At 58.8% G+C, this 13,819-nt stretch overlaps 2 protein-coding genes across 2 annotated transcripts in view; both read right to left on the bottom strand.

The window, feature by feature from the left end:
* The window catches only part of NAT14 (N-acetyltransferase 14 (putative)), a 2,056-nt gene extending 1,537 nt beyond the window's left edge, over nucleotides 1-519 (bottom strand). Inside the window, exons 1-2 of the mRNA XM_077756936.1 lie at nucleotides 449-519; nucleotides 148-217 (exon numbers count right to left, since the gene is read on the bottom strand). Coding sequence (XP_077613062.1) covers nucleotides 148-217; nucleotides 449-519 — 141 coding nt within the window. The remainder of the gene's footprint in view (nucleotides 1-147; nucleotides 218-448) is intronic.
* A 651-nt stretch (nucleotides 520-1,170) lies between these two features.
* ZNF628 (zinc finger protein 628) lies at nucleotides 1,171-3,496 on the bottom strand. The gene is given in 3 exon segments (XM_077756935.1): nucleotides 1,171-2,323; nucleotides 2,326-2,760; nucleotides 2,805-3,496. Coding segments are annotated over 3 exon segments (2,157 nt in total). The 5' UTR covers nucleotides 3,492-3,496; the 3' UTR covers nucleotides 1,171-1,288.
* Between the last annotated feature and the right edge of the window lie 10,323 nt (nucleotides 3,497-13,819).

The raw sequence follows: 13,819 nt of genomic DNA, 5'->3' as shown, positions 1-13,819 counted from the left end.
CGGGGTGGCCCCACGGCCCTCCAGCTATGAAAAACCTTTCTGACCCTGAGGGTAGAAAGAAGGCACCAGAAAAAGAAGGGACCGACCCAGAAAGCCGCTTAGGAGGGAGCGATCCCTTTCCAGGAGTCCGNACGCTCCCCGCCCCACAGTCGTCCCCGACCCGCGCCACAGCAGCAGGCACCAGCAAGAACCTGTGCGGGTGGCTTCGATCCTTTCACTAGATGTGGGGCAGCAGGGTCGGGAAGGGGTCGCCTGCGGAAGTGACGTTGGGCTCGCGCTCAGCGGGGGCGGGGCCTGTGCTCGGCCTTAGCAACGGTTGCCAAGCATCGCGGCAGGATTCTGCGCTGGGGCTGGGAGGGACCAGAGCTGGGCCCTGCGACCCCCGCGGGGTTGGGGTAGCGGGCGGAGACCGGAGCAGCCGCAGGCGGGTGGCAGGCGTGGTACTTACCGGGCGGCAGCGGAGGAGCGCGCGTTCTCTTCCCGACCTTCCCTGGTTGCTAAGCAAGCGGAGAACCGCATGGGGAACCGGGGGCGGGCGGTGATGGGACCGAGTCAATTCTCATTGGCTCCGGGGCACTCACGGGAGGGGCCGTACCCTGGGCCCACTAGCTCCCAGGCTCCCTGCCCCAGGAACCTCCGCCACAGCCCACCTGGACTCCCACCCACCCATGTTTCAGATGAGGAGAGTGGTGGGGGCGACTTACAGAGAACAAGCAGAAGCAGGATTCTGGACTCTAATGCTTCCCCGTTACAGTGACTACTGCATCTTTTTAATAAATTTAATGCGTACTTATTTGAGAGAGAGAGACAGAGACACTCCGCGCGAGCGAGGAGGGGCAGAGGAAGACACAGAAGGAGAAGCAGGCTCCAGCCTCTGAGCCGTCAGCACAGAGCCAAACGTGGGGCTCAGACTCACAAACCATGAGATCATGACCTGAGCTGAAGTCAGTCGCTTAACCACTGAGCCACCCAGGTGCCCCCCCCACCCCCCGCCCCCTGCATCTTGTTTAAGGGAATAACAGAACCTGACCTAGAAGTGGCTGGCCGCAAATCGCAGTCAGTCACCTGCGAGCCAGGAAGCAAGAGATACAAGACTCCAAACTCCCAAGTGATGGCTATGACCGTGACAGGCCCCCCTCCCCCATCGCCCAGAAAGCAAAACCCAGAGGAGGAGGTTCTCGTCTTTATTAGCCAGCCCGGCCTGCAGCTCCCCTACCTACCCCTAGCCCAGCCCAAGCAGTGCGTCCAGGTCGCTGTGTGGGGCAGGAAGAGATACCAGTGGTTCTACTCAAAACGTATGCACCAGCTGGACTGCGGGCAGAGTCTGGACAATCTGGATGGAGGGCAGGGCCTGCGGGGCCATGCCTCCCGGGGCAGGGCCGGTGGGCACCACTTGTACCATCTGGGAGGCGGGAGCTGTGGAGATGCCCACTGGGACGGAGGCTTGGCCGGGCGGGGGTGGGGCCAGCAGCTGCAGGGTGGCGGCGCCTCCCGCACCACTGCTGTTCTCCAGCAGTTCAGCGGCGGGAGCACTACGGATGATGAGCAGTTTCTGTCCCGGTGGGCCGGGGGCAGGAGGCTCGGCCAGCCCAGGGGGTAGCGTCTCTACCTCCTGCACACACAGCTGGGTCTGTTCCCCATCTGCGCCGCTCAACACCAGGACGCTCTGCAGCCCCTCGTCCGTCTGCAGCGTCTCAAAAAGCACGTCCTGGACGACACCAGTACCGGCCTCACCGTCACCTGGCTCCCCAGGGCCGGGACCGGCCAGCAACTCCTCGGCCGCACCGCTCTGAACCACCAGCAGATTGGGGGCGTCGGTGGTCACAGCTGCCCCACTGGGATTGGGCAGCTGGCCTGCCACAGGCTGGAGCTGGACCGTGGTCACCTCCTGGGCCGGCTGGAGCTGGACCGTGGTCACCTCCTGGGCCGGCTGGAGCTGGACCGCGGTTACTTCCGGGGCTGGCCGGAGAGGCTGCAGCTGGACCCCACTCACTTCCTGGGGGCCTGTCTCCCCACCCCCTACATTCTGTAGAACGATCAGGCTCTGCCCTCCCCCACTGGCCCCTGCGTTGCCCCCGCCCTGAACCCCTAGTCCCCCAGGACCGGGCAGCCATACTACTCCAGGCCCCTGACCAGATTTCCCAGCTGCGCGCGGGCCCTGCCTCCCACGGCCGTTCCCCGCAGCAGCACCAGGGGACGGCAGCAGGATGAGCTTGGCGGGAGCGGGCGGCGGCGGCGGCGTGGGCGGCTGGACGCTGCTGGGGATGAGCTGGAGGCCCTGAGCGGTCTGCACCAGGAGAAACGTCTGGGAGTTGGGGGCTGCCTGGCNGTCTTGGGGCAGAGCGGGCAGCGGAAGGGCCGCTCGCCCGTGTGCACGCGCTGGTGCTGCCGCAGGTTGGACGTCTGCGCGAAGCTCTTGCCGCAGACGCCGCAGGCGTGCGGCCGCTCGCCCGTGTGCACGTGCCGGTGGCGCCGCAGGCACGACGTGTTGCGGAAGGCCTTGCCGCACTCCCCGCAGGCGTACGGCCGCTCGCCCGAGTGCAGCCGCAGGTGGTACTGGTAGTGCGACGACCACTTGAAGGTGAGGCCGCACTGGCCGCAGGTGAAGGCCCGCAGGCCCGTGTGCACGCGCTGGTGGATGGCCAGCAGCGACGAGCGCTTGAAGGCCTTGCCGCACTCGCCGCACTGGTACGGGCGCTCGCCGGTGTGGTCCCGAAGGTGGTAGCGCAGCCCCGAGGAGCCCTTGAAGGCCTTGCCGCACTCGGCGCATTTGTAGNAGGGTCTGGGGCGGCTCTGCTGGGGGCGGGGGCGGGGGCCGCGGCCCCGGGGGTGCGCTGGTGCAGCAGCAGGTTGGACGAGTGCGTGAAGGTCTTGGGGCAGAGCGGGCAGCGGAAGGGCCGCTCGCCCGTGTGCACGCGCTGGTGCTGCCGCAGGTTGGTGCTCTGGGTGAAGCTCTTGCCGCAGACGCCGCAGGTGTAGGGCCGCTCGCCCGTGTGCACGTGCCGGTGGCGCCGCAGGCTGGACGAGTTCTTGAAGGCCTTGGGGCAGTCGGGGCACGGGTAGGGCCGCTCGCCCGTGTGCTGCCGCAGGTGGTACTGGTAGTGCGACGACCACTTGAAGGCCAGGCCGCACTGGCCGCAGGTGAAGGCCCGCAGGCCCGTGTGCACGCTGCGGTGGATCTGCAGCAGCGACGAGCGCTTGAAGGCCTTGGGGCAGTCGGGGCACTGGTAGGGCCGCTCGCCGGTGTGGCCCCGCTGGTGGTAGAGCAGGGCCGAGGAGCCCTTGAAGGCCTTGGGGCACTCGGGACACTTGTAGGGCCGCTCCCCAGTGTGCGTGCGCTGGTGGTGGAGGAGCCGGGACGACCACCGGAATGACTTGCCGCACTCCCCGCACTCGTACTGCGCCGTCGGGGCGGGGGCCGTGGGGCCGGGCTTCTCCGCAGGCCCCTCCGAGGTAGAGGCGGGCGCCATGTCCGCGTGGGAGCCGACCATCACACCTGAGGGGGGGGGGGAGACTCGGCGTCAGGGGGAGGCAGGAGCCCCGCCCCACCTCCACCCCAACACCAGTCTTCTCAACTGGGACACACACACGTTCGCCCTGGGAGTCACAGAGGGTGCGTCCCCAGCCCGCCCGCGCCGCAGGGAGCCTCCCTTAAGATTAGGGCCCCCAGTGGTCCAGGTATGCGCCAAAGCAAGCCCTTAGGTGCTAAAGCAGAAACTTCTGGCAAACTGGGACACGTGCTCACCAGCCACAGGATGCAGATCATCCCCCCCCCTCCCCCAAGAGGCTGGACAAATGTGAGAAGGTGGGACCTGGTCTTTAGGAGGCCAAGCACTTCCTTTAGGACTAAGCTCCTCCTCTCTAAAGACAGGCACTGTCGAGGAAGACGGCCTGGGCCCTCTCTTGCACAGGCCTCTGATGCTGGAGCCCGCTCCCTCTAACGAGCTCAGCGTGCACCCTGCCTCAGCTCTGGATCCCACCGCTGCTGCAACGGAAGCCCCGGTGAGCATTCGGCTCTCCACCCCCCACCCCTGCTTGCCTATTCCCCCTCGTACCTTAATCAAAAATCCCTAAACTCCACCAGATCCATAACCACTCTGCATCCCCACCCACATCCTCACCTCCTGCCTGCCTTTGGTCTCCCTTTAAAAAAAAATGTTTTTTTTTTTTTAGATTTTATTTTTTAAGTAATTTCCACAACCAGAGTGATGCTCGAACTGGCAACTCCAAGGCCAAGAGTCACACACTTTCCCATGGAGCCAGGCAGCCACCTCTAGTTTCAGTAACCCTGTGCACTCATGCCCACGAATCTCCAGGTTCCCAGCACTGCGCATACTGCATTCTTCTAGTCCATTCCCCCCACCCCCACCCAACAGGTGGCACTCAGACATGTTTCTGTTCCCCTCAAACCTCTCCCCTCTCCCCGCCTGCTCTTAGCGGGTGACCCTGCCATTGATCTTGCTACTGAAAAAACAAATGCAATCAGAGAATGTTGCCACATTCCAACCACTGTAGCGGTGATTCTCAAGGACAGCGATCGCCTCTCTCCCACCCCAGGGGACACCCGGCAAAGCTTGCAGATGCTAAGTTGTCACGACTGGAGGGGCCGGTGCTCCTGGGCATCTAGGGAGGGGGACACCAGGGATGCTGCTCGACACCCTACAGTGCATGGGAGGGTCCGGCACAGCGACAGTGCTGAGGCTGAGAATCCCCACCCCACCCCACACCTGCCTGCTTCTGGCCCATGGACTCGGACTTCCCACTACTTTCCTCCTCGCCTGACCCGTTCCCATCCATGTACACACAAGCTACATCTCCCATTAATAAACAACAGGGGCAACTGGGTGGCTAAACTGGTAAACAATGACTCTTGATTTTGGCTCAAGTCATGATCTCATGGTTCCTAGGTTCGAACCCCATGTCGGGCTCTGCACTGACAGTTCAGAGCCTGCTTGGGATTCTCTCTCTCCCTCTTTCCTCCCCTGCTCATGCTTTCTCTCAAAAATAAATAACCTTAAAACCTTCAGGGGCGCCTGGATGGCTCAGCTGGTTAAGCATCCGACTTCGGCTCAGGTCATGATCTTGTGGGTTGTGGGTCTGAGCCCCGCATCGGGCTCTGTGCTGACAGCTCGGAGCCTGGAGCCTGCTTCAGATTTTGTGTCTCCCTCTCTCTCTGCCCCTCCCCTGTGCATGTTCTGTCTCTCTCTCTCAAAAATAAACATTAAAAAAATAAAAAAATTCCACCACCACCCCCTCCAGCTATGGCCTTCTCTCTCTCCATCCCCTTTGCAGCAAAGCTACTCAAAAGTGCGGTCAATACATGTTTGTTCCCATGTCAAACCCTGACACTCGGATCCTCCACTCCATCCACGGCCTCCCTGGTGCCAAATACCATGGTCCCTCCTTCCTTTAGCCACTCTCCTCACTTCGGGGCACTGGTTCCTTCTTGTCTCCCTGACTTGTGACTGTAGGAGAGCCCGGGGCTCTGCTGAGCCTTGGTCCTCTTCCTCATCCACACTGTGTCCCTGGGAGCCCTCACTCACCCTCAGGGTCTCAGTCTAAACAGGATGACTCTCAAATGCAGCTCTATTTGACGCCTCTCCTCTGACCTCCAACCCCGCTCCAGTGTGTCACGTGGACGCCTAGCGGACAACTCAGACTTAACATGCTCCAGATCTAACTCGTTTTTTCTTTTCTTTGTTGCTCCTGCGCTCTCCGTTCATCCCCCACAATCTTCTCCATCACTGAAAGCCGCTCTATTCTTACTCAGGCGGCCTCTCGTTCTCTCCCCGTCTACGACCAATCCGGCAGCTGGTTCCCCTGTTCCAGCAAGGCCATGTTTGGAACCTGGACACTTCTCTGCAAGTCCCCCACTGTCACCTCTGTCCAGGGCACCAACGTGTCCCTCCGGGGCAGCTGCAACAGCTTCCCAAAACAGACTTCCCTGTTTCCACCCTTTTTCTTCCTACCTCTGGTATGTTCCCCACACAGAGGCTGCGGGGAACGTGCCAAAGACCTGCCCCAGCTCCCATTTCAGAGGAGACAAATCTCTTAGGTGCCCACGGCCTCCTCCCCTCCCGACTTCCTCTAGCCTCTCAGACCCCCACGCCATCTAGTCACCGCCTGGAGCCCCTTCCCGCCAGTGTCCTTGCTGACAGGTCACCTCCGGGAGACATGCCCTGCATCAGACCTAAATCTGCAACCCCTTCCAACGCTCCCCATTCTCGTTCCCTTCTTTCATTCTCTGTAGCACTCAGCCCCTTCTAACCTGCTTTTGAGCAGCGTTTCCCAGCCTCCGCGCTGCTGAGATCTGGGGCTGGACCAGTGGGAAGGCCCTGCACTGCAGGGGGCTTAACAGGATCCCTAGCCTCTCCCCTCTCAATGCTAGTGGCTTCTTAATCACTGTTGCACCCCAGCGCCTAAAATAACGTCTGACACGGAGTGAGCACACATCTAATGTAAAAGGGCTGGGCATCCCCTTTGGGCAGGCTACAAAGATTCCCTTTAAAATGATGGGCATCCTCGGGGCGCCTGAGTGGCTCAGCCGGTTAAGCGTCGGACTTTGGCTCAGCTCATGATCTTGCGTGAGTTCGAGTCCCGTGTGGGGCTCTGTGCTGACAGCTCCAAGCCTGGAGCCTGCTTCGATTTCTCTGGGTCCCTCTCTCTCTGCCCCTCCCCCGCTCGCTCTCTGTCTCTCAAAAATAAACGTTAAAAAAAAAAAGTTTTCTTTTAAAAATTAGTGTCTTAACGCTAATTATCCCAGGAAGCTGCACGTGCCTTTCGGAAGGCCGAGCACGCCTTAGATAGGAGCCATCCGTTCTCAGGAACAGCTGGACCCATCTAGTCTAATAAAGAGCATCCCCTTCAAAAGGCCGGACCACACCCTTCCATCAGGCCCGACTTCCCCTTTAAGAGGGTGCTCCTAGGGCACACCAATCTCCACCTTTGCTGAGCTAAGCTAGTGTCTGCCTGGAAGCCACCGAGGCTCTGAGGCATTTCCTCCAATGTCTGCGGCACTGCCAGTGCTCTTTAGCGAGATAAGCCTTCCTCACNCCGTCGGCGCGTCACGACGCCACGTGCGCCGAGGCCCCGCCCCACCCTTCCCGCGGGCCTGCAGCCGTCGCTCCCTCCCTGGCGCAGGCGGCGCACTGCATCCTGGGAGTTGTAGTCCTCCCCGGATCCCGACCGCCTTGGTCGTTTTGGCGGTACCCAAAGTCATCCNGCTACCCTCTCGTCTGCCCTCTCCAGCTGCGCGGTTTCCGAACGGGCTTAGCCCATGACGGGTGTGGTCATTCCTGGCCTGACCCCCACGCCCAGGCCCTGGGTCTCTAATTTCCCGTCGTCGGGAAACTGAGGCCTGCAGTGCTTCCTGTTCCCCCACCCCCACTCCGCAGAGGTCCTAAGCGCTCGCAGTTCCCGGGCCTGCGCAGTTGTACCGGAAGCTGGACCCTGCGGCGCCTGCTTCTCGGAGGCCTGGGGCCTTAGGGAACCGCTGAGCTGTCCCGGATCCCCTCTCCCTCCTTTCCACGTCATCCCCACCCCCATGGCTTCAGCCTTTGAGCCATACTGACTTCTTCAAGTCATCCAACAGTTTCCCAGCCTTGACACTAGTGACACTTGGGCCAGGTCGTTCTTTGTTTTGAGGGCCGTCCTGTGCACTGTAGGGTGGCTATCAACATTCCTGCCCTGATCTCCACCTTCTCTCCAGGGGACTAGCCCCGTCCACATAGATCAGGCATCTTGTCCAGCCCGGTCCCTCTGAGCCTCTCTCCCCGACCTGGCCAGCCAGATATCATTCATGGGAACCGTTCATCCCAGTGGACAGAGCTGGGAGTGGGGACTGCAGGCTTTGAAGGCAGCCAAAACCTACGTGACCCTTCCTAGTGTCCTAGGCTGTTACTTAGGCCCCAAAGGCCCTGTGTGCATGGGGGTTTGTCCCTCTCTGTTTACTGCCATCCCAAAGCTGTCAGCCAAAAAAAAAAAAATTGATAAGGGTGACACACACACACCCAGAGAAAGGCAGCCCCACCTCACTAGTAGTCAAAGGAGAAGAGAAACCCTGGAAATAATTGGGAACCTGGACCTTTCCCTCTTCCTCACACTCTTCCCCTCACCAACCCTGTCAGCCACACTGTGGGTGGTGGGAGATGTGTCCTGGGCTTCTGGAACAGTCCAGCTCCAGGGTGGCCCAACAAGGGTCAGAGTCTGGGCCCCTTGTGATCACAGGGTGGGGAGGGGGCTCAGGCCCCACTCACTGTGCCCGCACCAGTGCTCCTGGTCCCCACATACTCAAGCCCTCCAACCCACATCGCTTTCCTCTGGAAGGAGGAGATGCGTGGTGTTGGGCTGAATGGACATTGGATTCTGGTTTGGGCCACTCAGCCCGTTGCCTTGGTAATGGCGCCACCTGGGCTCACTTAGGAGAGGATTAGGGGCTGGGGGGGGGGTGTGTCCTGGAGCACCCATCTCCCCCTGACACACAACAGGAGGTATCCGGACCAAAGACAGGATTCCCAGGGCCAGAGACTAAAAGTAAAATATCCATTTTCACCCAAGTACAGGAAGAGAGCAGAGATGCAGAGCAGGGGGGCTGGAGTGTGCGCAGGAGCCAAGAGGGCCAGCCTGTGCCTCCCACAGACTAAGGATGCTCCTTTCTGACATCTCTTGTGGCTCCCATGGGTGCCCTGCCAGCCCTGCCCGAATAGGCCTCTTTCCAGGGAAGGGGTGTTATCCCCACTTCACTCGTGGGGGGAGGATGGGCGGGTGGGTAATAAATAGAGGCTCTCTAAAGTCTCTTGGCCAGACACAGAACCAGGAAGTGATACACATCCTATAGTCAGGAAGTGATGTAACATCCTGTAGCCAGGAAGTGAGTCCTGTGACCCGGAAGTGATTTAACTGGGAATGTCTCCAGCCCCAGAGTCTACCCCCATCCAAGCCCGTCTTGCAGGTACCCACAAGCGAGATCAAGGCCCAGTGCACAGGAGCTTCCTCGCCCTTCCCTGGGAGAACCAGGCAGACACCAGGTCACATAGTCCCATCTCTACCTGGAAAACAGACCCGTCTGTTTTAAGTACAAAAATGTGGACGGAGACAGATACACTAAATGCCCTCCCCAGGAGGAGCACCACTTACCATGACAATCTCCAATGACCCATGTCCTTGTACACCAAGTGCCTTCTCTTCAAGTGGCCTGCGAGCGTGATGGACGGCACTTCTGTGATAGGTTATGTGATTTGGCAAAGGTGAAGAGATTTTGGCAAGTGCAGTCAAGGCTCCCCATCAGTTGATGTTAACCAAAAGGAAATGTAATGATTAATTTTATGTGTTGACTAACCGACTGAGCCCCAGGATGCTCAGGTATCTGGTTAAACACGATTTCTGGGCATGTCTGCCAAGGTGTTTCTGGAAGAGATTAGCATTTGCATCAGCAGACTGAGTCAAGCCAATGGCCCTCCCCAGTGTGGGTGGGCATCACCCACCCAATCCACGGAGGTCCTGACTGGAACAAAAAGGCAGAGGAAGGTGGGACTCAATCTCTACCTGACTGAGCTGGAACGCTGATCTTTGCTGGCCCTCTGCACTTCTGGTCCTCAGGCTTTCAGACCCACTGGAATCCACCCATGGCCTCTCTGGTTCTTAAGACTTGGAACCACACCGGGGCGCCTGGGTGGCTCAGTCGGTTAAGCGTCTGACTTTAGCTCAGGTCATGATCTCATGGTTCATGGGTTCGAGCCCCGTGTCGGGCTCTGTGCTGACAGCTCAGAGCCTGGAGCCTGTTTCAGATTCTGTGTCTCCCTCTCTCTCTGACCCCCCCCCGCTCATGCTTTTCTCTCTCAGAAATAAATAAAACATTAAAAAATTAAAAAAAAAAAAGACTTGGAACCACACCACTGGCTTTCTTGGCTCCAGCATGCTGATAGCAGATCATGGGACTTCTCAGCCTCCATAGTGGCACAAGCCAATTCCTTACAGTAGATTTCTTTATATATGTAATATATGTAACATCTCTGTGTGTGTGTGTCTATATGTATAGATAGAATAGATACAGATGATATAGATACAAATATAGATCCTATTAGTTTAGCTTCCTTGAAGATCCCTAATACAGAAAGGTTGTCCTGGGTGGGCCTGATATAATCAGGCAAGCTCTTTAAAATTGGGTCTAGAAGTCAGACACATGAAACATCGGTGATTCTCCTGCTGGCCTTGAAGCCATCCACCTCCATGAGTTCTTCAGATGAGAGGAAATGAATTCTTCCATGTGAGCCTGGAAGAGGACCCCAGCCCCAGATAAGACTGCAGCCGCCACCTACACCTTGATCACAGCCCTGTGATCAAGGCCCCGTGAGCCCCTGAGCAGAGGACCCAGTGAGCTGTGGTGCATGGACTCCTGACCCATGCAAACTGGGAGAAAATTAGTGTACACTATTTCGTGCCATGGTATTTGTGGGTTTTTTTGTTACACAGCATAGGTAACTAATACACTTCTTGTGTTACTTTGCTAGGTTCACTCTAACAAAGTCCCACAGGCTGGGTGACTCAAGGCAACAGAAATTTATTTTCTTACATTTCCGGAAACTAGAAGTCCAAGATCAAGGTGTGGGCAGGGTTGGTTTCTCCTGAGTCCTCTCTCCTTGGCTTGTGGGCATCTGTCTTCTTCTTGTGTCTTCACATGGTCTCCCAAACGCCTCTTCATATAAGGAAACCAGGCAAATTGGAGTAGGCTCAGACATAGGACTTCATTTTAACTTAGTCACCTCTTTTTTTTTTTTTTATTTCTAGGAGAGAGAGAGAGACAGCGTGAGCAGGGGAGGGTCAGAGAGAGAGGGAGTCACAGACTGAAGCAGGCTCCAGGCTCTGAGCTGGCAGTCAGCACAGAGCCCGACGCGGGGCTCGAACCCACGAACCGCGAAACCATGACCTAAGCGAAAGTCGGACGCTTAACCAACTAAGCCACCCAGGCGCCCCTAACTTAGTCACCTCTTGAAAGACCTTGTTTCTGGAGCGCCTGGGTGGCTCAGCTGGTTAAGCATCCAATTTTTGGCTCAGGTCATGATCTCACAGTTTGTGAGTTCGAGCCCCATGTCGGGCTCTGTGCTGACAGCTCAGAGCCTGGAGCCTGTTTTGGATTCTCAGTCTCCCTCTCTCTCTCTCTCTCTCTCTCTCTCTCTCTCTGCCCCTCCCGCAGCCTCTCTCTCTCTCTCTCTCTCTCTCAAAAATAAACACTTTTTAAAACTGAAGACCTTGGGGCGCCTGGGGGGTTCAGTCAGTTAAGCGTCCGACTTCGGGTCAGGTCATGATCTCACGGGTCGTGGGTTCGAGCCCCACATCAGGCTCTGTGCTGACAGCCAGCTCAGAGCCTGGAGCCTGCTTCGGATTCTGTGCCTCCCTCTCTCTCTAACCCTCCCCTGCTCTCTCTCTCTCTCTCTGTCTCTCAGAAATAAATAAAAAGATTAAAATAAATAAATAAACAAACATCTTATCTCTGAACACAGTCACATTTTGAAGTATGGGGCTAAGGACTTCAACGGATGAATTTGGGGAGACACAATTTAGCCGATAACACCCCTCCTCTTAGAAGAAAACATGTGAAGCAAATATAATAGCATTGGCCTCTCAGAGTTCTGGGTTGGGGACATTAGGAAACTGGTGACCTGTAAATTTTCACTATAAATTTTAAGGGAAACACAGTCCCTCTGGGGGCAGTAGGAGATGAGCAGGATGGAGGCAAGGAGGGACACGTTTTGTCTGGGCTCCTGTCCTGGCCCTGACATCTCAGCTTCACCCCTCCCTCCTCCCATATTACAGAGGGATTTAGGAGTGGGGTCTCCACATTCTAGGAACAGCAAGGGCAGCAAAGGAAGTTCGGGGCAGGGCCCTGAGGCCTTGACAGTACCCCTTCCTCAAACCCAGCATGGCTCCTCGTCACTCTTGCCTTCAAAACCCAGTTCCTTTTATCTAAAATTGTTTTTATATCTTTACTTTTTATTTTGAGAGACAGAGAGCGAGTGGGGGAGAGGCAGCGAGAGAGGGAGACACAGAATCTGAAGCGGCTCCAGGCTCTGAGCTGTCAGCACAGAGCCTGACACGGGGCTCGAACCCACAGACTGTGAGATCATGATCTGAGCGGAAGTCGGACAGTTAACCGACTGAGCCACCCGGGCGCCCCCAAAACCCAACTCCTACTTGGCCTACAAAGCCCTTCAGGCGTGGCCCTGTCTGCTTCTCTGACTTCACCTCGTATTGTTTCCTCTCTCTCAGCTCCTTCAAGCTTGCTTCCTGCCTCAGGGCCTTTGCATACCCTGTGCCCTTGGCCTGAGAAGCTCCTGGCTGCCCCCTCTTCCACTCAGGTTGCGGGACAGTTGTCACCTTCTCAGAGAGGGCTTCCCCATCTGAAGCAGGACGCCTCCCCCATCCAGCACCCAGCTGACTGTCCAGCACACCCTGTCGGCGCGGACCTTGTAGGAGCCGGAAGCGCAGGTCCTCGCCAAGCATGAGATGTAGCCGGTTCCCAGCTGTGGGTGATTCTTACCCAGGACCAGAGAAGGGAGGGGCCCAGACGTGAGGGCGGGGCTGCACCGCACAGCCTCCCAGCCCCGCCCGGGATGCTGGCGCCCCCTGGCGGAGCCTCCGCAGGCCAGAGGCTCGGCCCGGCGAGGGCCAGGGCTGGCTAGCGGGCGGCGCCCACGCCTGGGAGCGGGCTCGCAAAGGGCGGCCCAGCCGCACAGCGGCAGCCTTGTGCCTGTCCTGGAGCCCGAGCCCCGACCTCCAGTTCTCCAGAGACCCGGGGTCCACTCCCGTACCGCCCCTTGCCAAGCGACCCTGGACATTCCCCTCTGGGCCTGAAAGCGACAGGACGGGAAAGCTTCCAGGCTATTCCACAACACCGCATGCGCGTCCGGACTGTGCACACACACACACACACACACACACACACGCACACGCACGCACGCACGGCTGCCCCGGGCCAAGACAGGGATTGAGAAGGAGAGAGGCCAAGAGACGACCGCCCAGCGCCCGCCGCGGCCGTGCCTGCCCGCCCGGGGGTCCCCGCCCTGGCCCTGCGCTCACCCCTCTGCGGCGCTGCTGGCCGCGGGCACACCTGCCTGCGAACACGCCGAGTCACCTCCAGGTCCCGGCTCTGCCGCTTGTTTGGAGAAGCCCTGGGCGCCTTGGAAGCAGGAAAAGCCACGCGACAGGGGCGCGGAGCGGATCCTTCCTGCGAAGCCTCCAGAAGGATCACCTTGGTTGCAGCTCCTGAGACCCGCCCTGCACTTCTGACCTCCAGAACTGCAAGAGCATAAACGCACGTGGTTGCAGGGCACGAGGTTTGTGTCACTGTGTAGCCGCAGGACACTTGCACACCCCACAGCGCAAACCTTCAACGCGGCCCCCTCGCAGCAAACTCTGAGGCACCCGCNCCGTCTCTTCTCTGCCTCCCGCAAATGACAAGGGCCCCCAGCCCCTCAGTAAAATGCCTGACGGGAAACCACACTCATGCTCGGTCTTCGCCTCCCACGGGCTCAGCCAGGCTGTGCCAGAAACAGTCCCCCGGGTCACCCACCTGAGCAAGCAGCCCCTACTCCCCGGCTGCTCTGGCGGAAACTCGGGGCTTGGGGATCAACTCCCTCACATGCAAGCCAGCCCCTTCGGCTGGCTGGAGACCTTGGGCACAGGCAAGTCCCCCTCTCTGCGCCTCAGTTTCCCCAGGAGGATGGGTGTGGAGCAGAGGGAGGCACAGGCCGTGGGTCTGGGGGTGGGCGGGCAGAGTCCGATGCCCGCTGCCCAGCCGGAGGCTCCCAGCACCCCTCCCATC

This window comes from Crocuta crocuta, unplaced genomic scaffold (genome assembly GCF_008692635.1).
Source record: "Crocuta crocuta isolate KB4526 unplaced genomic scaffold, BGI_CrCroc_1.0 scaffold142, whole genome shotgun sequence".
Classification (NCBI taxonomy): Eukaryota; Metazoa; Chordata; class Mammalia; order Carnivora; family Hyaenidae; genus Crocuta; species Crocuta crocuta.
This window is presented reverse-complemented; position numbering and strand designations above follow the sequence as displayed.